Source organism: Pelodiscus sinensis, chromosome 22 (genome assembly GCF_052426305.1).
Source record: "Pelodiscus sinensis isolate ZL-2025 chromosome 22, ASM5242630v1, whole genome shotgun sequence".
Taxonomy (NCBI): domain Eukaryota; kingdom Metazoa; phylum Chordata; order Testudines; family Trionychidae; genus Pelodiscus; species Pelodiscus sinensis.
The window spans coordinates 16013283-16032615 of record NC_143073.1 but is presented as its reverse complement, the minus strand read 5'-3'; the positions used below and the strand labels follow the sequence as shown (position 1 = coordinate 16032615).

At 56.9% G+C, this 19333-nt stretch overlaps 2 protein-coding genes across 7 annotated transcripts; both read left to right on the top strand.

The window, feature by feature from the left end:
* Window positions 1–2383: 2383 nt before the first annotated feature.
* TMEM256 (transmembrane protein 256) lies at window positions 2384–4511 on the top strand. Its single transcript, XM_075907647.2, has 4 exons — window positions 2384–2504; window positions 2646–2683; window positions 2829–2909; window positions 3505–4511. The coding sequence occupies exons 1-4, from the start codon at window positions 2429–2431 to the stop codon at window positions 3646–3648; spliced, it is 339 nt and encodes a 112-aa protein (XP_075763762.1). The 5' UTR covers window positions 2384–2428; the 3' UTR covers window positions 3649–4511.
* On the top strand, window positions 2852–19293 carry PLSCR3 (phospholipid scramblase 3). Of its 6 annotated transcripts, none has more exons than XM_075907644.2 (9): window positions 7263–7431; window positions 8176–8286; window positions 9025–9106; window positions 11271–11506; window positions 12400–12442; window positions 14206–14426; window positions 15093–15254; window positions 16992–17153; window positions 18168–19293. In XM_075907644.2, the coding sequence occupies exons 3-9, from the start codon at window positions 9091–9093 to the stop codon at window positions 18228–18230; spliced, it is 903 nt and encodes a 300-aa protein (XP_075763759.1). In that variant the 5' UTR covers window positions 7263–7431; window positions 8176–8286; window positions 9025–9090; the 3' UTR covers window positions 18231–19293. The 6 variants fall into 6 exon arrangements, with proteins under 6 accessions (XP_089628723.1, XP_075763761.1, XP_006112168.1 ...); XM_075907645.2 differs by having other exon boundaries at window positions 8151–8286; XM_075907643.2 differs by having other exon boundaries at window positions 8043–8286.
* The last annotated feature ends 40 nt before the right edge of the window (window positions 19294–19333 follow it).

Sequence of the window (19333 nt, the reverse complement as noted above, 5' to 3'; positions counted from 1 at the left end):
GCGGGGGGAATAACACAAGGCAGAGCCCGGCTGGTGAAGGAAATTCACCCCCCTCCCTGGGAGGAGCCCCCCTCCTTTCCCAGTGGAGGGGCTGGCAGCAAGGGAGAAGGGGGAGGGGAGCTCAGCGGCGAAGCTAGGCGGGGGGGTCAGCTGGAGTCGCTCAGGGCTAGGACACAGAGGGGGCTGGGGGGACTGGGTCTGTGGCTGATGCTCTGCCCCCCCCCCCCGATTTTAGCTCCCCCCCACTCAGCCCAGATGCATCACAGCGCGCGTCACGGGGTCTTAAAGGGAACTCGCCTCTAGTGGGCAGGCCTGGGCCACAGCCACCTCCCACCCCCAAGTCTTGAGAAGATGGGAGGGGGGCTGAGAGCCAGGACTTCTGGGTTCTCACCCTGGCTCTGGGAGCAGAGTGGGGGCTGGTGAGTCAGAGCAGGGGGATGGGTGCCAGGACTCCTGGGTTTTCTTCCTGGCTCTGGGAGGGGAGTGGAGGCTGGTGGGCTAGAAGCCAGGACTCCTGGGTTCTGCCCCAGCTCTAACACAAACTGTTATTTTTCTCTCTGACTCTGCTGAGCCCAGGGAACAATGGGTTTTGATCAATACCTCTCCACATAGCCAGCACCTCTCCAAGTGCTGCAGATCTTGGAAGGAGCGGGGGCAAGGCTGGGCTGACAGGGTTGTGGGTTGGGAGTGAGGGTCACTGGCACTGAAATTGCAGCAACTCTGACACCCCCCACATCACACTCAGCCCTGGTTCTTTTAACCCCGGGAGTGAATCCACGGCAGATGTAAAACAAACAGAGGCAGCAATACCCCCTTTTGATGGGAAGACACCCTCTGCTGGAGGGTGCTGGGCATCGCTGGTCAGATACCAAAGAGAGAATCACAGGACTATCAGTGGCTATCAGCCAGGACGGTCTGAGATGTAAACCCCTGTTCTGGGTGTCCCGGAACCTCCAAGTGCTGGGGCCAGGACAGGACGACAGTGGACGGGATCATTTGAGATTTGCCCTACTTCTTTCATTCCCTTCCAATCCAACCTCTTTTGGTTACTGTGTTGGGGCGAGCAGCTCGATAGGGGCTGATGAGGGGCCTGGGATAGGAGGCGCACACACGTGCAGCGAGGAGGGGACTCAGTAGGGGGCGCTGTACCCTGCAATCAGTAAGGACCTTATGTTCCACATAACCAGCCGTCCTGTCTTGGAGGTGACTGCATCTCAGCATGGGAGGTGGGTGGGGGTGCAGAGGTGCCCATGGATACAGAGAGGTCACTGGGTTGGGGGGGGGGATGACTGCTGCACTGGTACATGCCATCCCACAGTGCTCCTTGCTGGCGGAAGAGTAAAGACCGCCCCTGCCCTGCGGTCAGATTAGAGCCGTAGCCCTCTGGGGGCACATGCCAAGAATCCCCTCCCCCGCCCCGCTGGTACTATATTTACAGGCTTGGAGATGGCACCTTTACAAAAACGTCAGAACTTTCACAGTCCGAGTCCTATGATGGGGAATTTTACACCTTTCTTACGTAACCAGCCCAGATTCCCCTCGCCTCCCTGGGCTGTGTGTGTGACAGGAGCATTCACCTGTAAGAACCAATCAACCTGCCCCAGCCACGTCCTCATCAGCGAGGGCTGGGCTGGCAGGGGCTGTGGGTCGGGAGTGAGGGGTACTGGCAGACGGGGGGGGGGGCTGGGCTGGCAGGGGCTGTGGGTCGGGAGTGAGGGGCACTGGCAGAGCTGGGGGGCGGGGCTGGGCTTGGAAGGTCTGTGGGTCGGGAGTGAGGGGCACTGGCAGAGCTGGGGGGCGGGGCTGGGCTTGGAAGGTCTGTGGGTCGGGAGTGAGGGGCACTGGCAAAGCTGGGGGACGGGGCTGGGCTGGGCTGGGCTGGGCTTGGAGGGTCTGTGGGTCGGGAGTGAGGGGCACTGGCAGAGCTGGGGGGCGGGGCTGGGCTTGGAGGGTCTGTGGGTCGGGAGTGAGGGGCACTGACAGAGCTGGGGGCAGGGCTGGCAGGGGCTGTGGGTCCGGAGTGAAAAGCACGGGCGGAGGCGGGTCCCGCTGGTATCTGGCTCCCCCTCATGGCCGCCAGAGGCTACGCAGCCTTCCCCCATCCGGCCCCGGCCGCTACCGAATCCACCGCACCCTGCAGCAAGTAGCCTGGCACGTTACCGTATTGCCCTGACACTGGGCGCGCGAACATTTCCCCCACTTCTCCTAAGCACGGCCCCGGCTCCGCGCTACCATTGGGCGCGTTACGAAATTGACAGCCTTATCGCCCAATCTGCACCCGAGGAGGGAGGGCATCCTTGCGTTATGCTCTTCCGCCTCTTTGCGACGGGCTCCGCGCTTGCCTATTGGCCGAGCAGCGGTGGGTGGGGCTGGAGCGACCAATGGCGCTCTTTGATTGGTGGAGACGGGGAGTGACACGACGTGGGTCATGGCGGGGCTCTGGGGCCGCGTGGGGGCGCTGAGCGGGGCCGGGGCGCTGGGGGCCGCCGCCTACGGGGCACACGGTGCGTGGCCAGGGGGAGTGGTCGCTGCAGGGGAGGGGGCTGGGGCAGCCTGGGATAGGAGGGGAGTGGGGCGGGGGTAGAAGGGGCTTCGGTTTGTGCCTCCCACCCCCGCTCAGCTAACCCCGCTCTCCTGTGCCCCAGGCTTTCGGCGCAGCGACCGGGACGAGTACCTGAAGGAGGTGAGGGAGGGTCCCCGAGACCTGCGGGGACTCAGTGAAGGGAGTGGGGAGCCGATGGGCTAGAGCGATTGGGGGGGGGCTGGGAGCCCGGGCTCCTGGGCCCTCTGCCAGTTCCGGGTCCCTCATGTTTCTCTCTACCCGGCAGCTTTACGAGACGGCGAACCGGTACCACTTCCTCCACAGCCTAGCGCTGCTGGCTGTGCCCCTCTGCCGCCGCCCCTTGCTGGTGCGTAGCCTGGGGGACATCTAGGGTTGAGGGTGGCACCCCAGTGATCTCGATTCCCGGGGTACCTCAGCATCCTTGTTTGCCCTCCCTGCAGCCTCCTGGATTGACAGGGCTGAGGTCATACTCAAAGCTGCGGGTCTGCAACCCATGCTCCCCTTACACTCCTCCCCTTCCGATTCCTTGCACACCAGCAGCTATGCTGGCGCCCCAGCTGTGGAGATAGAGCCCTCCCCCAGGGTCTCCCTCCTACCAGCCCCACATCCCTATTCCACAGGCCCTCCTTTGGCCCCCACCCAGCTCTCCTCAATCTGTTCCCCCCCCCCTATTCTATTCCCTCCTTTTTACCTATGAAGATTTACCCACCCAGTTGGGTTCCATAGCAAGCTAGGAACCCCAAGACCTTGCTCCTTCTCACACTGATGGAGCAGCTCTCCATTTGGCAGCTGTGGTAGAACCTTTAGCTTCTGCTTAGAGATCTACTGAGGAGGTTGGAGGAGGGCATTATGTGCCTTGAGCTAGAGTTGGACTCAGACACTCCACCATGGCACCTGCTGTTCTGATGTTGCCCCCCCCTCCTTTTCTGTTGTCCCCCTAGGCTGGGGCCTTCCTCACTTCTGGGATGGGACTGTTCTGTGGACCGTTGTATTACCATGCATGGAGCGGAGACCCGGCCTTCAACAAAGCGGCCCCCTATGGGGGCTCCCTCCTCATCCTCGGCTGGTTGGCAATGGCGCTCTAAGCCCTCCTACCCCCAGGGACCCACACAGTTTACTTTCTCACTCCCCTCACCAGGGCTGAGGGTCCCCCTTTAGGGAAGAGGTCCCACCTCTTCCCCTCTCCTCCAGCATTAGGGTTTTCCTTGGCTTGTTGACTCTGTCCACCCAGAATTATCATCACTTAAGCCCTGGCTCCTACAATGCCCCATGTGGTCCTGGCTTCCCCAGCACTCATCACCCGTTGTCTGGATGATGGAGGAATGGGGGGGCATTGACAGTGCCCATCACTGACCAATAGAAGAGTTGGGTGCTACCTGTGCACTTCACTAGTTGGTGGGCAAAAAGCCAGTCTGGGTCTGGGCCAGTGGCAAAGCAGGACTCTGTCCATTGTCTGAGCTACAGGCCAATGGGAAGGCAAAATAGACTTATGGGATAAAGATGATGGGGATGGGGTTATCTGCACTTTTTTCCCATTGGTCAGACACAGATCCAATGGCTAGGCTGGATTTTAATGGATTTCCCCTTCCATTGCTAGCCAATTGCTAGCTAATGAATAGCTTTTCTTTTCCATGACTCTTTCTCATTGGCTGAGCTGGGGGTCAATCAGAAGGCTTCTCTGTGAGCTGCTATTATTAGCTAAGGCAGGTGTCTCCCCCAGTGATCAACTCAATGGGAGAAGAGCTCTTCATTCATTGGCTGACTCTGAGGAGTGGCCAGGCAGTAGGCTGAGCCTTGTCCTACTATTGGCTTTGGAGTTAGGCTAATTAACCCCTGGGGGGCTGCTGATTGCCTGGGGGAAGGGGTATTGTAACTTCTTGGAAAATCCATTGTTTTGATGATTTTTCTATCTTATTTTAATTAACCAATCAATAAATACTTAACTTCTCCTCTGAGTCTCCAGATTTCCCTACCTCTCTGTTAGGGGAATTACAGGGAGACAATACCCCAGCCCTGAGCAGCTAGAAGACTAAACCTGACAGAAGCTGGGAGGGGAAACTGAGGCTCAAGATGGCAAAGTGACTTTAGATCACACACCAGGACAGAGGCAGAGCTGGGGGAGAGAACCTAGGAGTCCTTGTTCCCAGCCCCTGCCCTAACCACCTGCTCCCACTCCCCTCCCAGAGCTAGGGAGAGAGCTTGGGACTCCTGGCTCCCTTCTCAGGCTACCGCTTACCACCTTGCAGCTTCCCATCTTTTGTCTCTGCCCTCGTGCATGCTGTTGCTTTAATTATGGGGCAGAGACCCAATGGTATGTCAGAGAGTTTGCATCAAAAACACAGGCCAAGTCCAAATTCACCAAGCCCCCATCAAATGATTTCAGTGCCAGTGAACAGTTGGGGGTGGCAGTTGAATTGGGAGCAGAAAACAGGTGTGGGCATGTTGCTGGGAGTCCCCTGAAGTTCTGACCCATGCTTGTTAACTTTTTAACATTGACTTGGAAGCCAGCATAAAACTGGTCTTGCTAAAGCTGGTAGGTATGTTCAATTTGGGGCATTGGCCAATCCAGCCGTGGCCACAGAGGATCCTTCGCCCAGCACTGAGATGCACCCACTTCTGTGGCAGGGCAGACAGTTACAGAGAGGCCCCTTGTCTGCCACTGTACACCTCCCAAAGCCAGGGACTGCTCTTCCCTCAGGATGCTAGGGCTTCCTGGGGATGGGGGTGCAGGGAGCTAGCTCCTACTGACGTCTCCAGACTAATCCCCCCCCCCCCCCCAGCCTGGATGCCCGGATTGACGGGCACAGGCTGTGCCAAGCTGCACCCAGCCCTGGTCTATAAATAACTGAAGGATTCACAGGTCCTCATATTGCAATCTTCCTCTTATCTTTGCTACATATGGGGGTGACTTTGAACCCCAGGTAGATGGGGAGAGTTTGGGGGCTGCACTGCTGCCCAAAGGGTTTTGGGGAGAGAGGCGTGCTTCTGCCTGTGTGTGTACAGAAAACTGCTCACAACTGGCTGCCAGCCACAAGTACATAATGCAGAGGCACACATAGCTGCACACCCCTGGCAGAGAGCAACACCCATGATTGCAAATAAGACACACACATCTCTTGCACGACACATGCAATTGAACAATTCCCTCCTCCCCCAACTCACACAACTGTGCAATAATGGATATAAACAAGCTCCCTGTCCAACACACATAATAGCACAATAGTGAGCACAAACAAATGCCTCCTTCCCGGTGCATAAAAGCACAATAATGGAAACACAGCCCCCTGCACAACACACAACTGCACAACTTGCCCTGCACAATACACAACTGCCCAGTAACACAGACACACACAATTGCACACTGACAGGCACATGCACACACATTCTGTACAAAACATACACAATTGCACAATAACAGAAACACACCACACTGCACACAGAGTTTCACAATAACAAACACATTCCCAAACAATACATATGCAACTCCATAATAACAGACATGTGCATCCTCTAGTACAACACACATAATTACATAACAGACACACAGGCACACCCAACTTAGCTCTCTGCTGTGTAACATACACAACTGCACAAGACAGTCACATGTCCAGTCTCACACATCCTGTAGTTGTTTCTTGTACAATGGACACAGTTGTACAATAACACACAACCTGGACAACACACACAATTTCACAGTGAAACACAGACACCCCTTGACAGCACACACAATTGCGCACACACACGCACACACACATACAGCCTGGACTACACAGACACTAACTGTACAGCAACAGACATTCTCCCCCATACAACATAACACACACACAGCTTCCCCCTTATGACACACATAATTGCACAATAACACACACACACTGAAAAATACTATCGCACAACAAACAGACAACCCTCCCAATACAACACATACACAATTGCACAATAACCCTCAACTGGAGAAAAACAGAATCACACATCTCCTCGTCTCACCACTGTGTAACACATGCAAACACACTACAACATGTCCTAACTTAATTACATTCTGTCCACATCTTCTGTACAACACACACGTAATCCCACACTCATTATCCTCTCTTGTACAACACAATTAAACACAAAGGCTGGAGTCACTTCTTGGACAACACCCCACCCAATCGCACAATAATAGTGACACACAGTGTAGTATCCTCCCCTGTACACCACAAACAGCCACACACAATAGAAACACACACAATCATATGGTGGCACACACATATGTGCGTGTGTGCATGCACACATACACACACACACTGCTACCTGCCCTCTCAACCAGAGACAACACAGTGCCTGTGTTCTAGGGGGCAGGCAGGACACAGACTAGATGAGCCCATAGGCTGATGCAGGGGCAGGAAGCGGGGGAGATTCAAGGAGGTCTGGGGGTGGAAGTGAAGGGGGAATACCAAGGGTTGATGGGGGTGTAGAAGTGGAGGGGGGATACCAGGAGTGGGTTTGGATCAGACAAGAAGTGGATGGGGATACCAGGGGTGGTTTGGGAGCAGGGAGTGGAAGGGGAGATCAGGGTGGTTTGAGGGGCAGGGAGTCGAGAGGGATATGGGGAGGATCTGAAAGGGGCGGGATACCTGGGCTGATGGGGACGGGGTGGTGGTGGAGCGGGGATACCAGGCGTGGCGGGGGATAGGGAGTGGAGGAGGAAACCTTGGGAGGGTCTAAAGGGGGACATGGAGGAGGGGCGGCTCCCTAGCCGGGAGGGGGGAGGAGAGGGCGGCTATTCCGGTCTCTCTCCCTCCTGTCTCGTCTCGTCTCCTTTGTCTCTCCGCCCCATCTCATCCCGCCGCGTCCCCCGTCGGCCTGCTCTCCTCCCTGGACTCCCCGAGGTACTGACGGAGGGGGGCTCCGAGGCGGGGAAAGGCAGCAGGAGGCGGGGGGCGAGGAGGGGGAGGGGACAGAGTCAGGGCGGCTGGGCTCAGACAAAGCCAGGAAAGGGGGGGGGGAGGGGAACTGTGGCCGACTCTAGTGCAGGAGGGTGGGATCTGATGCTGCCAATAGCTTTCTGGGATGGGGAGTCCGCGCCTCGGGGGGGCATGGGGCAGGCGCCTCCCCCTGCCTGGCTGCCCCACTGATAGGGGTTATGACTCGCTCCCTGGTCCAGAACCCCTTCCCCCGCAGCTCCTACACTCCGACCCCCCCGTCTAGTGATTTGCCTCCCCCCCCTCCCCCCCCCGCCGCAAAATATTGGGATGCAAAGAAGCGGGGAGGTCTGGAAACCAGGACTCCTGGGTTCTCCTCGGCTCTGGGAGGAGCGTGGGGGCTGGTGGGTTAGAGCGGGGCTGGGAGCCAGGACTCCTGCGTTTTCTGCCCGGCGTGGGTAGTCCCAGGTAGGGGGCCCTTTGTAGCCCACTCTTCTGTAAGAGGTTGGGGTGCCCCTCTCGTGGTGGAGCAGGGCCTGTCCCCCACTCCTGACCGCAGTCATTCCCTGCCTTTGCAGCGGGGGCTCAGAGTTGGGGGACCCTCCAGCTGGGGTCTTGGAGGTAGGGTGACACCCCCAGAAGGGTGGAAGCCCCAGCACTGGGAGACGGCATCTGGCAATTGACAGACCCTGTACGCCCCCCCCCCCCCAGCACGTTCGGGGGAGGTGCCGAGGCGAGGGCACGTTCCCGGGATCCCCGACACGCCCAGCCCCGTGGGGCTCAGTCATGAGGACTCCAGCTTCGCTAATGGCAGCCGTTTATGTAAGAGCCCGGACGCCTGGGTTCTCTCTCCGGTGCTGGGAGAGGAGTGGGGTTGGGATTGGATGTCTGGGATCTGGGGTGGGGGGGGGAGCGGAGCCGTGGCAGGGTGAGTGAACGTTGTGGGTCTGGGCTGTGTCTGATGGTCGGGGGGTGTCAGTGGCTTTGTCTAGCTGGGACTCATGTTCTCTGTCCCACTAGGGCTCTGCTCAGGTTGAGGGGCCCACAGGAGTGAAAGGGCCCACGGAGGGGGGGAGTGTAGGTATGGGGAGGATCTGGGGAGTATCTGGAAGGGTCAGGGGGTGGATTGGGGAGTATTTGGGGGTTGCTCATTTAAGAGTATTTGGGTATGGGGGGTGTTGGGGGCCCCAGGAATATCTGGGGGTTGGAGGCCTTTGAGGGGGCTCTGTGTATATGTGGTGGGTAAGTGTAGTGCAGTCTTTGGGAGAAAGAAGGGGTCTGTGTGTAGCTAGTGGGGTTGCGGGGTTTTTCATCGGACCGGGACCCCTGTCTGTCTAAGAGGGGGTAAGCCCAGTTCTCCCTGCCACCCTTCTTTCACATTCTAACCTCCCCCAGAACCCACCCCTGTCCTGTTTGCCTCCCTCCTCCCCAACTCTCTCCCAACTCCCGGCTCTGGTTTAACTCCATAACCCACTCCGACAGTCCCTACCCTGCGGGAACCTGGTGCACCTGATCTCCCCCTACCTGACCAAGCCCATGACCCCCTCTCCTCTGTTACAGGGGCGCTGAGCAAGGGACCAAGTTGGAGAGAGACGTGGAGGGCTGGAGCTGAGACCCCCTCCCAGCATGGCGGCAGCAGCAGGTAGGGGAGAACGGAAGTCAACCTGCTGGCCTTCCTCCCGCACCCGTATTAATTCCTCTGACCCTCCTCCCCTCTGTCCATCCCTTCCTCCACCTGACACCCCCTTGATCCAGCTGTGTCCATAGACCCCTCTAGCCACTCTACATACGAACCTCTGTGTCCCTACCCCTCAGCCCCTCCCACCCTGCCCTAGATCTCTTCTTCCCACCACCCCATTCATTTCTGCTCATCCATCCCTCTATCCTTCCGTCTCCCCAGACACCTTGTTCCTCTATCCCCATCTGTCTACCCCCCACACCTTGTCTGTCTGTCTTATCTATCTATCTATCTATCTATCTATCTATCTATCTATCTATCTATCTATCGCCTCCTCTCTGTTTTCTTCCCGCCCCCAAACCACTGCTGGTTCAGCACAGGAGAATGCAGAGAATGCAGAGGAAGAAAAGACAAAACCCATTTTGAGATCCGGGCCCAGGACCGGAAACCACAGCTGCCCCACCCACGGTTTTAAACCCAGTGCCAGCCTGGGCATGGGGCCAGCTGCAGGCCCTGCCCTGTCCCCCTTCCCCCATTCTGGCAATGCTTCTCACTCCTGACCTGCAGCCCCTGCTTGTCCAGCCCTGCCCCTCCAGCTCTGCTGGGCTTCCTCACTCTGGGCATGCAGACACCCTCCCCATTCAACCAAAATGAGAGAGTCACTGTGGGGGAAGGAGGGCTGGCGGGGATGCTGACACCGACACCGGGAATGCAGCTGAACCGGACCAGGTGGAGGCTCCAGGGCGTCCCTGAGTCACCCCCTCCCGCAGTCTTTTTCAGCTGGGTTGAGCCCCCACATGCTCATGACAGCCTGTGTTGAAGAACAGACCTGGTCGGTCCGTCACCTCCTCCATCCCTCCCCTGTGGTGTCACATTCCCATGTTCCTGGCTCCCTTCTTCGCTCTACCCTTCATCTGCCTCACTTCCCTGAGCATCCGCCCGGGCCCCTGGCTGGCTGCTATCATGCTATCACCTGGTCCTTCCCTTCCCCTCCATCTCTCCACTGCTAGTAGCTCCACCTCCCCAAGAGGTCTAATTCATGACTTATTCCCCCCCCCCACAAAAAATTGCACTTTAATTAAATAGTAATTGGCCTAAAGCTCCCCCCCTCAGGCATGGCTCACCTTCTAGCCCTGTAACTTGGGTGCCCAGCTGGAAGGCAGCACCCCCCCAAAATCAAGGGGGACCCCCCAAAAGAGGCAAATTTCCCACATCTCCAGTGGCTTGGACACTCACTAAAGGGGTAGGAGACTTCTACCCTCCCAGGGCCCCAAGGAACAAACACATCCCTGTTCTAGCCTCCCCACCCGACCTCCATCCCTGGGCCAAGTGCCCCAGAGTCAGAATGGAAAGCTGATGGAGGAATTCAGCAGGGTCACTGGGGTGGAGCAGGAGACTCCAGTTCAAACCCCTTTGTAAGGCCCCAGCTAAGATCCTACCTCCACCCACCCCACCCCCCAGGCAAGCGGCCGACCCAGTGGCCCAGGAGCAGCTAGCCCTGGGAATAGTGAATTAAAGGTGAGATGGAGGGGCCCATTCGCCTCCTTCTCTGGCCAGGGATTGGACCTGGGTCTTCACTGGCCTGGCCCCTCTCCACTTATCAGCTTTATCCCATGGCTACCTTAGGGGCACCAGTTCTTAGGGGTCCATCTCTCTCCTCCAGCTTCAGGCTTTCTTAGGTTGCTGAACCCCATAGCTCCCTGCAGAGCTGGGCCCCATGGCTGAACCCTGTGGGCAGAGAGGGACTGCTGGGTGATTTTCCCCTGGCTCCACCTGCTTTGAGGGGGCAGGCTGTGGCATTTGAAGTGAGCTGGCCCTTTAAGAGGGTTTCTTGGCCTAAGGAATTCTGGGACTTGTAGTTTCCAAGGAGCAGAGGCAGGCTGTTGGGGAGGGAACCACGGGTCTGGGAGCTGTTTGCCACCTACTTTGCTTTCCCAACATGCCTTGCTGCCCTGTTTCTGTAGTCCTGGCTACTAATCCCTGGGAACTACAAATCCCAGAAAGCATTGAAGCTGGACTGGCTTTTGCCCTCAGGGCCATGCTACTCATGTGGTTGGGGGAATTTAATAGAGAGGAGGGGAGGAGATAGATTGACTTTTAACCTTGCTCCTGTCTCTTTTGTTCACAGGGTACCCCCAGGCTACTTACCCCTCCGCCCCATACCCCAGTCCCCACCCTGCCCCTCCAGCCCCCACCCCAGGATTCAACATCTACTCCTCCAGTCCAGGTGCGGGGCAACTGGTCCAACCCCAGGTGCCGCCCCAGGCATTTGGGGACCCTCCTGCACAACACCCGCACTCAGCCATCACACCCTATTTGCCAGTGTCCACCGGCATCCCCCTGGGGCTGGAGTATCTAGCACAGGTGAGTGTGAGTGAAAAGGTATAAATGGTAACTGTGACCTGCCCTAGAGGTGACCAAATCTCAGCATCTGGTGAGTAGTCCCTGTGTAACCAGCCATCCTGATCCAAAGGTGGCTGCATTTTAGTGGCAATGAGGCTAAACAGGTAGACAAGTAGCCCTGAATGTAGAAATAAATACAAGGAGAGGTCTATTGGATTAGAGCAGGGGGGTTGGGCACTAGGAATCCCCAGCTCTGGGAGGGCAGTGGGGGCTGGTGGGTTAGAGCAGGGGGTTGGGAGCTGAAGGGTTAGCATGTGAGGTGTGTACTAAGGATGTAATAGTGTAGTTGATTAACCAATAAGCAAAAGCTTATAGGTTAATGTTATGGAGTATAGACTATATGTGTTTTCCCCTCACCCCCTTGCCAGTAAATTTTTTAGCAGGCTGGCCAGCAGCCCAGCTCAGTTCTGGGTCACACTGGGTCCTACCCCTGCTGCGGCTCTGCATTTAAAGTGTATTGGGAGCCAGGCAGGTGCCTAGCTCAGTTCCGGTATCAGAGGCAGCAGTGTGGGGCAACAGGCAGCCAGTCTGTGAGAAGAGCTGGTTTTTAAACTGACACCCCTCCCGGATCAGCTCCCACCTGGCACCCCATGCGCGGAGTGGCAGGGGGCTCCTCACTGACTGCCAGGCCTACCCCCGGGGACTACAGACTCGTTGAGTAACTGATAAGAATTCATGAGGTTACTCAACTATTCAGTTAACCGATATTTAACATCACTAGTGTGTACTGCATTGGGATATGTCTGTTGGGCTGTTTGTGTGGTGCGTGTGTGCACTGGGCTGTGTGTGTGTGCGCATGTGATGTGTGTATTTCTTCAAGTTTCTCCTACCCCAGCCCTATTGGCTCTTTTCAGATTGACCAGGTTCTGATCCAGCAGAAAGTGGAGATGGTGGAAGGTAAGTGAAGAAAACACCTTGTGGGGTGAAACAAAATACAGGACTATGTAGCACTTTAAAGACTAACAAGATGGTTTATTAGATGATGAGCTTTCATGGGCCAGACCCATTTCCTCAGATCAAATAGTGGAAGAAAATAGTCACAACCATATATACCAAAGGATACAATTAAAAAAATGAACACATATGAAAAGGACAAATCAAATTTCAGAACAGAAGGGGGATGCGGGGGGGGGGGGGGGGGGAAGGTAAATGTCTGTGAGCTAATGGTATTAGAGGTGATAATTGGGGAGGCTATCTTTGTAATGGGTAAGATAGCCAGAGTCTTGTGGTGTGCAACACACGGTCTCCTCCCCCCCGATACACAAGTCCCCTCCATATACATCCCTACACCCAGCACATCCTCCCAGCCACACCCAATGCGCACACATCCTGCACCTACAGACAGGGGGCAGGGGAGACAGGCTACAGGCTCGAGGAGAGCTGCCAGCAACTGGCGCCCTAGGCGGAATGCGCGATCGGTGCCCCCGCCTCCATAGCCCTCAATGGCGCGACGTCATCATTGGGTGCCACGTTAAACACGGTGCCCTAGGCAACTGCCGAGGTTGCCTGCATCCATGGGCCTCCCCTGCCCACAGACAACACACACACAAGCCTGTTATCTGCATACAACACCCCCCCATGTCAGCCATACATAACACACCATGCTAGCCATATACAATACACCAACTGCACAAATACACCCAACCTGTCAGTCAAACACAATACACACACTGTGCCATCCATACGCAATACACCAATTACACAAACATTATCCTGTCAGCTGTACAAACACATCCAGGTGCCAGCCATACACAACACACCATCTACACACACACTACACACCTTTCTCTCAGCCGTACACAACACGCATCCCATGTTAACCATACACATTTACTACACAAACACCATCATGCCAGCCATACACAACATACAAACTTCACACATACACACACCATCCTCTCAGCTGTACACAACAGATGTATCGTACCTGCCATACACAATGCATCAATTACACACACTCACGCAACCCATCCTGTCAGCCGTGTAGGACACATACACAACCTGACGCTCCACTCAACAGCTGCAGCACAATTTGAGGATCCCCCGCTGCATGAAACTTGCACCCACCAACCACATCCCATACAGGTGGGACGTCCCTAACCACACATAACACAATGCCAGTTACTTACAACATACCTGGGTGCATGCCTGCTCTCATACTCAGTCCTACAGAGTGCTAGGGTAGTGAGCAGATGTGGATGAGGGGCAGTTAAAGAGGCAGCCATGATGATTGCCCTTGGCAACACTGGTTGAAGCAGCCATGAGTTGCTGCGAGCGACTGGGGTAGCTGGGGTTGTTGGCAATGTTGACCTAGGGAGCCATGACATTTGTTGTTGGTGCTAATTATTGCTGGGATCGGTTGCTGAGTCAACTGGGACAGTTGTTTACAGTGACTGAAGCAGATATGAGATTAACAATGGCAAGTAGGGCAGCCATGACGGTTGTGGACTAGGGGGCCATGACGGTCAGTGACTCAGTTGGTCAGGACACTCAGTGGCTAGGGCTGTCGGTGACTAGGTCAGCTACAATAGTCAGTGACTAGGATGTCCATGACTGTTGGTGACTAAGGCAGGTATAACAGTTGTTGACCGTAGGGGCAGCCATGATGGTTGCCAATGGCACTATCACCGTGGTAACTGTCTCCCCGCCTTTCCTCCCAGCTTTCATCGGCTTCGAGGGTGCCAATAAATATGAGCTGCGGGATGGTCTGGGCCGACGGCTCTTTGAGGCTGAGGAACAGAGCGACTGTTGCACCCGCAACTGCTGTGGCTCCCTGCGCCGCCTGCGGTTGAGTGTGGCCGAGCCGGGGGGCCGCCCTGTGCTGCGCCTCCTGCGCCCCCTCAAGTGCGCCAGCTGCTGGTGCCCCTGCTGCCTGCAAGAGGTGAGGGGGAGCACCTGCGGAGGGACCCTGCATTCTGTGTACCCTCCACTTTGCTCCATCCCATGTCTCTACCCCATTCTGGCCACCCCACCCTGTGTTCCCCCAACCTTGTGTCCCCACCATGTCCCTCTTCCTCTCTGGCGTACTGCTGTGCCCCCTGTGTCCCTCCCCCTCTCTGCTGCACCCAACTGAGCCCCCCATGTCTCTCACCAACACCCGTTCCCCTCCATCCCGGTGCCCTGCTGCCCCACTCCTTCCCCAGTCCTGTGGTACTCCTGGGAAAACCCTCCCCTCCATGCCAGCCCCGGACAACCTCCTAGACACAGCTCTAACCACCCCCCCAGCGCCAGCCCCAGCTCCAGCCCCAGCCCAGCCCTAGGTACTCCACTCCCCTTCTGGGGCCTCTCTCTACCTTCCCACCCCCCATGGTGCCCTGACTGCACTTTTCCCAGCCTAGACTCTTCACTGTAACCACCCTCTCTCTGCCTCCTGAAGGAGGGGAGCACCCCATGGGCACCCCACAATCTCTAGCACAGGCAGTCCCACTCCTGAGAGGTTGGCTTCAGCAGGGGGCTGGGGATATGGGGCTGCGAGGAGTGGGCACAATGGACATTGGTGTCTCTCCCGCCTACTGACCCCTCACTCGATGTGTCTCCTCCCTCCCAGCTGGAAGTGCAGTGTCCCCCAGGCACCACCATCGGGCACGTGGTGCAGACCTGGCACCCCTTCACCCCCAAGTTCTCCGTCCAGGATGCCAACAAGCAGACTGTGCTGCGGGTGCTGGGGCCTTGTTGTGTCTTCCGCTGTGGGGGGGACGTGAACTTTGAGGTAGCCAGAAGCATCTGGGTCTGGGTTTGGTATCTCAGTGGGGAGAGTGTCTGTGGAGCAGAACGGGGGGAATTGGCATTGGCGTATGTGAAAGGGGTGCCTTGGGGGAAGGTGAGGTTGGAGGGCAGGGGGATGTTTGAGATGGGGATTGTGGGGGTACATAGGATCATCATAGTTGGAGGACTAAGTGTATAGGGGCATGTCCCAGGGGAGGAGCTATGTAGGAACTTCCTGTATTGGTGCCACCGAGGGACAGGAACTATGAAAGGACTTCCTATACAGGCTGTCCCCGACTTGCTACGCGATCGGTTCCGGGGATAGCGTTGGAAGTCGGGGGCGTCATAACTTGAGTCCGCATTTACGATAGGCGTCATATGCCTGTCGTAAATGCAGGGCCGAGGGCGTAAGTTGGGGGATTTTGGCCCCTTCCGCACTTACGGAAAGGTCGTAAGTGTGGGGGGGTCATAAATCGGGCCGTCGCAAGTGAGGGCCTCCTGTACTGAGTACAGGGCACAAAGGAGGGACTACAGGGGTTGGGAAAGGAACGATTGGTAACTGAGGCACTTCCTGATCAGACACAGCCTAGGGCAGGGGTGGGCAATAATTTTTGCCCCGGGGGCCACTTCAAAAATTTTTGAAGTAGCCCCAGGCCACCCTGGAATGGGTGGGGCCTAAACAGGAAGAGATGGGCCTAACCAGGAAGGGGTGGCGCCCCCACCCCCAGGCCGTGATTGGTCTGGGGGTGGGGGAGCCCCTTTGCCCCCCCTTCCCACTGGGCACTCATGCTCTGGAAGAGGCTTGGCATGCTCCCCCATCTCCAGGCCAATCAGGGCCTGGGGGCGGGGGAGCACACGAAGCCTCCTCCGCTCCCCCCTGTCCTGTGAGCAGCGTGCGGTGCCTCAAAGCGCCACATGCTCCTGGCAGGGTGGGAGGAGGCTTCCCGTGCTCCCCCGCATCCAGGCCAATTAAGGCCTGGGGGCGGAGAAGCACATGAAGCTTTCTCCGCTCTGCTCCCCTCTGCGAGCAGCGCCTTGGGGGTGGGTCTGCACATGTGTGTGTGTCTGTGTCCCTTAGACAGGGGTGAGCAAAAAGGCCTCCATGGGCCAGATCCTGCTGCTCCCCTGCCCCCAGCCCAATTAAGGCCTGGGAGCAGAGGAGTGCGCAAAGCCTTCTCCGCTGGCCTCGCCCTGTGCCTTCAAAGCACCGCGTGCTGCTCGCTTAATTGGCCTGGGGGCGGGAGAGCGCGCGAAGCCTCCTCCTGCCCTGCCAGGAGCACGTGGCACCTAGAAGTGCCGCACGCTGCTCACAGAGCCGGGAGGTGAGTGGAGGAGGAGGCTTTGCGCACTCCCCCGTCCTCAGGCCAATCAGGGCCTGGGGTGGGGGAGCTGCGTGAAGCTTCCTTTGCCCCGTCCCGGCCCTGCGAGGAGCCCGCGGCACTTCAAATGCTACGAGCTCCTCGCAGGGCAGGACGAGGCTCCCTGTGCTGCCCCACTCCTAGGCCCCGAATTGGCCTGGGCGCAGGGGAGCAGCAGGGCCTCTGTAGGCCGGATCCACCCGCTTGGCAGGCCAGATCCGGCCCATGGAGTCCCTTTTGCCCACCCTTGGCCTAGGGGGAGGGACTTCCTTCATTGGGCACTCCCCAAAGGGCATTGGCTCGGGAGGTCAGGGGGGAAGGTAATTGTCTCTCCTGGGCCCCATGCAGTGTCCAATTCACGTTCTGGGCTGCTCCGCCTGCAGGTGAAGACGAGCGACGAGTCGCGGGGTGTTGGTCGGATCAGTAAGCAGTGGGGGGGGCTGCTCAAGGAGGTCTTCACTGATACCGACACCTTCGGCATCCAGTTCCCCATAGACCTGGATGTCAAGATGAAGGCTGTGCTGCTGGGGGCCTGCTTCCTCATCGTAAGTGCACACCTCCGATCCCACTGCTGCCACCAGAAAGTGCTCATCCCCTTCCCACTGTTGCCACCTGTGAGCACTTACCCCACTCCCACCACAGGCACCGGGGACCACCCATCCCATATCCCATCTCTGGCACTAGTGAGCACGAAATCCCCAATCCCCCTCTGCCACCAGCAAGCACTAATCCATTTTTCATCTGCCACCATAAGTGCCCACCCGCCATTCAGGTGCTGCCATCAGCAAACACTCCCCCTTCCCACCTCTGTCACCAGCGAGCAAAAACCCCCATCCCATTGCTGCCTCGAACAAGTGCCTATCCCACATCCCATTGTTGTCACCAGTCAAGCCAACCTCCGCATCCCACTGTTCCCATTGGCAAATGAGTTACTTTTTACTCTGCTCTCAATCTCCACCAATGAACACCCCCCCCAGCTCTGTCTAGCCACCTGCCTTCTCTCTCATCCACCAACCAACCCACCTGCCTTCTCTCCCTATCCATTACTGCCCCCAACTACCACAGAATCACAGGTCCTCTCTTCTTACCTCCTGTATCATACAGGCCACCAACCCTATCCAGCACCCGCACACACAACCCAATAATCAAAATCAGGGCAACGGATTATAACCCGCAGGAGACTCTCCTGCCCTCTTCCCCTCCCATTGGTACCACCAGTGATGTCACCAGCCAACCTAACCTATCCTTCTCGTTGCTCACATCAACAGCCATTTAGTGCCTGTTTGCTGTTCTCATCCCACTGCTGTCTCCAATGAATGGCCATCTCATCTCTACCACCAGCCACGTCACTCCAACTCCTCCCATCCCACCTCTCACCCCAGCAACTCACCTGCCCTCTTCCTCCATTTCATTTCCAACCTCCCCTTCTCCTAGCTGGACCCCTTAGGGTTCAGGGAGTCATTACCATTTTCTTGCAACCCCAAGATTACAGATCTGCAAATTGGAGAGCACTGGACTCTGTATCCATTTCCAACCCTGTTCCTCTCTCCCCTCCCCAGGACTATATGTTCTTCGAGAAGGCGGGCCATACTGGCCAGAGGAGTACCGTGCTGAGCAGCTAAAGGCACCTCCTCCCACCTACAGGGGCCCTCATCCCACCGCTAACACCAACAATGGGTTCCCTGTGAATGGACAGTGTGTTTTTGCACTGGCAGGGCTAGGGCAGGGTTAGGGCATTGAAACTGTTTGCAGAGGTGCCAAGAGGCCTGTGGGTATGGGTGTGGGTGAGCAGTTTGTGCACCAAAGGACAACTCCTCTGGTTATATTTGAAGAGCCCTGGGCCTCTCTCACCAAGGCACCTTTAGGGCTTTCACCCACACAGGAAACCAGCCTCCACTGGTCACCAAATTCCTGAGGCCTACGTACCCCTGCCCCCCCATACCAGGAGCCCCTCCCTGTTAGGTGGGGGTCTTTTCAACACCAAACCAGCAGTAGGAAGATCTTGCAGCCAAATCTCTGCCTGATGTTTTTGCTCATTCTGTATTTTATGTATTTATCGCTTATACCAAAGTGTCTTGCGCTGAACCTTAAAGGGAGTGTTGGGGGTAGGGGAGCAACCTGGTGCTTTTTAATGGGGCTTCCTCCCCCCATCCCCTGCTTCCTCTGAATTCCTGATTCTGGGAGGAGAATCAACTCACGGTGGAGGAATGTTGGGTTGGCTTGACCCACAGAGGAGCTGGGGCCAGTGGAGTCCAACCCACAGTGGAGTCATGTGGGTCACAAGGGAGTCAAGCCAACCCATTGGTCATGATGGATTGAAGCCAACCAATGATGGTGAGCCATTGGTTATGATGGATCAAAGCCATGGCTGTTGGCCATGGTGGATTGAAGTCTGCCGCATTGGAGGCACATTGGCCAACACAAAAGAAGACAACCTTGGCCAATTCCAGTGTCTTTTTGCCTGAACTGGGGATGGATGGCCTTCTTGGGCTGAGTGGATAGGGGAGGAGACTGGAGGAAAAGTGAGAGGAAAGGAGTGGAAGGGCAAACTTCGCCAGGCCCAGAAGAAGATGGGACTGGGCCGTCTATCCTGACTGGTGCTTTGGCTTGTGCGCCACAGGCATAGGCCATGGGGCAGCCTAGGCGTTTCTCAATGAGAAATAGAAAATAAAAGGCTAGACTCCGGCTGCACAAGTGTCTTCTGTCTTAGCTACTTGCTCATAAG

Excerpts from the sequence above, each read along its gene's own strand:
- TMEM256 (XM_075907647.2), top strand. The coding sequence starts at position 2,429 with ATGGCGGGGCTCTGGGGCCGCGTGGGGGCGCTGAGCGGGGCCGGGGCG. Across the intron at positions 2,505-2,645 it reads CGCCGCCTACGGGGCACACG|GCTTTCGGCGCAGCGACCGG; the intron begins GTGCGTGGCCAG and ends CCTGTGCCCCAG. Across the intron at positions 2,684-2,828 it reads GGGACGAGTACCTGAAGGAG|CTTTACGAGACGGCGAACCG; the intron begins GTGAGGGAGGGT and ends TCTACCCGGCAG.
- PLSCR3 (XM_089772597.1), top strand. Across the intron at positions 14,427-15,092 it reads GCCCCTGCTGCCTGCAAGAG|CTGGAAGTGCAGTGTCCCCC; the intron begins GTGAGGGGGAGC and ends CCTCCCTCCCAG. Across the intron at positions 17,154-18,167 it reads TGGGGGCCTGCTTCCTCATC|GACTATATGTTCTTCGAGAA; the intron begins GTAAGTGCACAC and ends TCCCCTCCCCAG.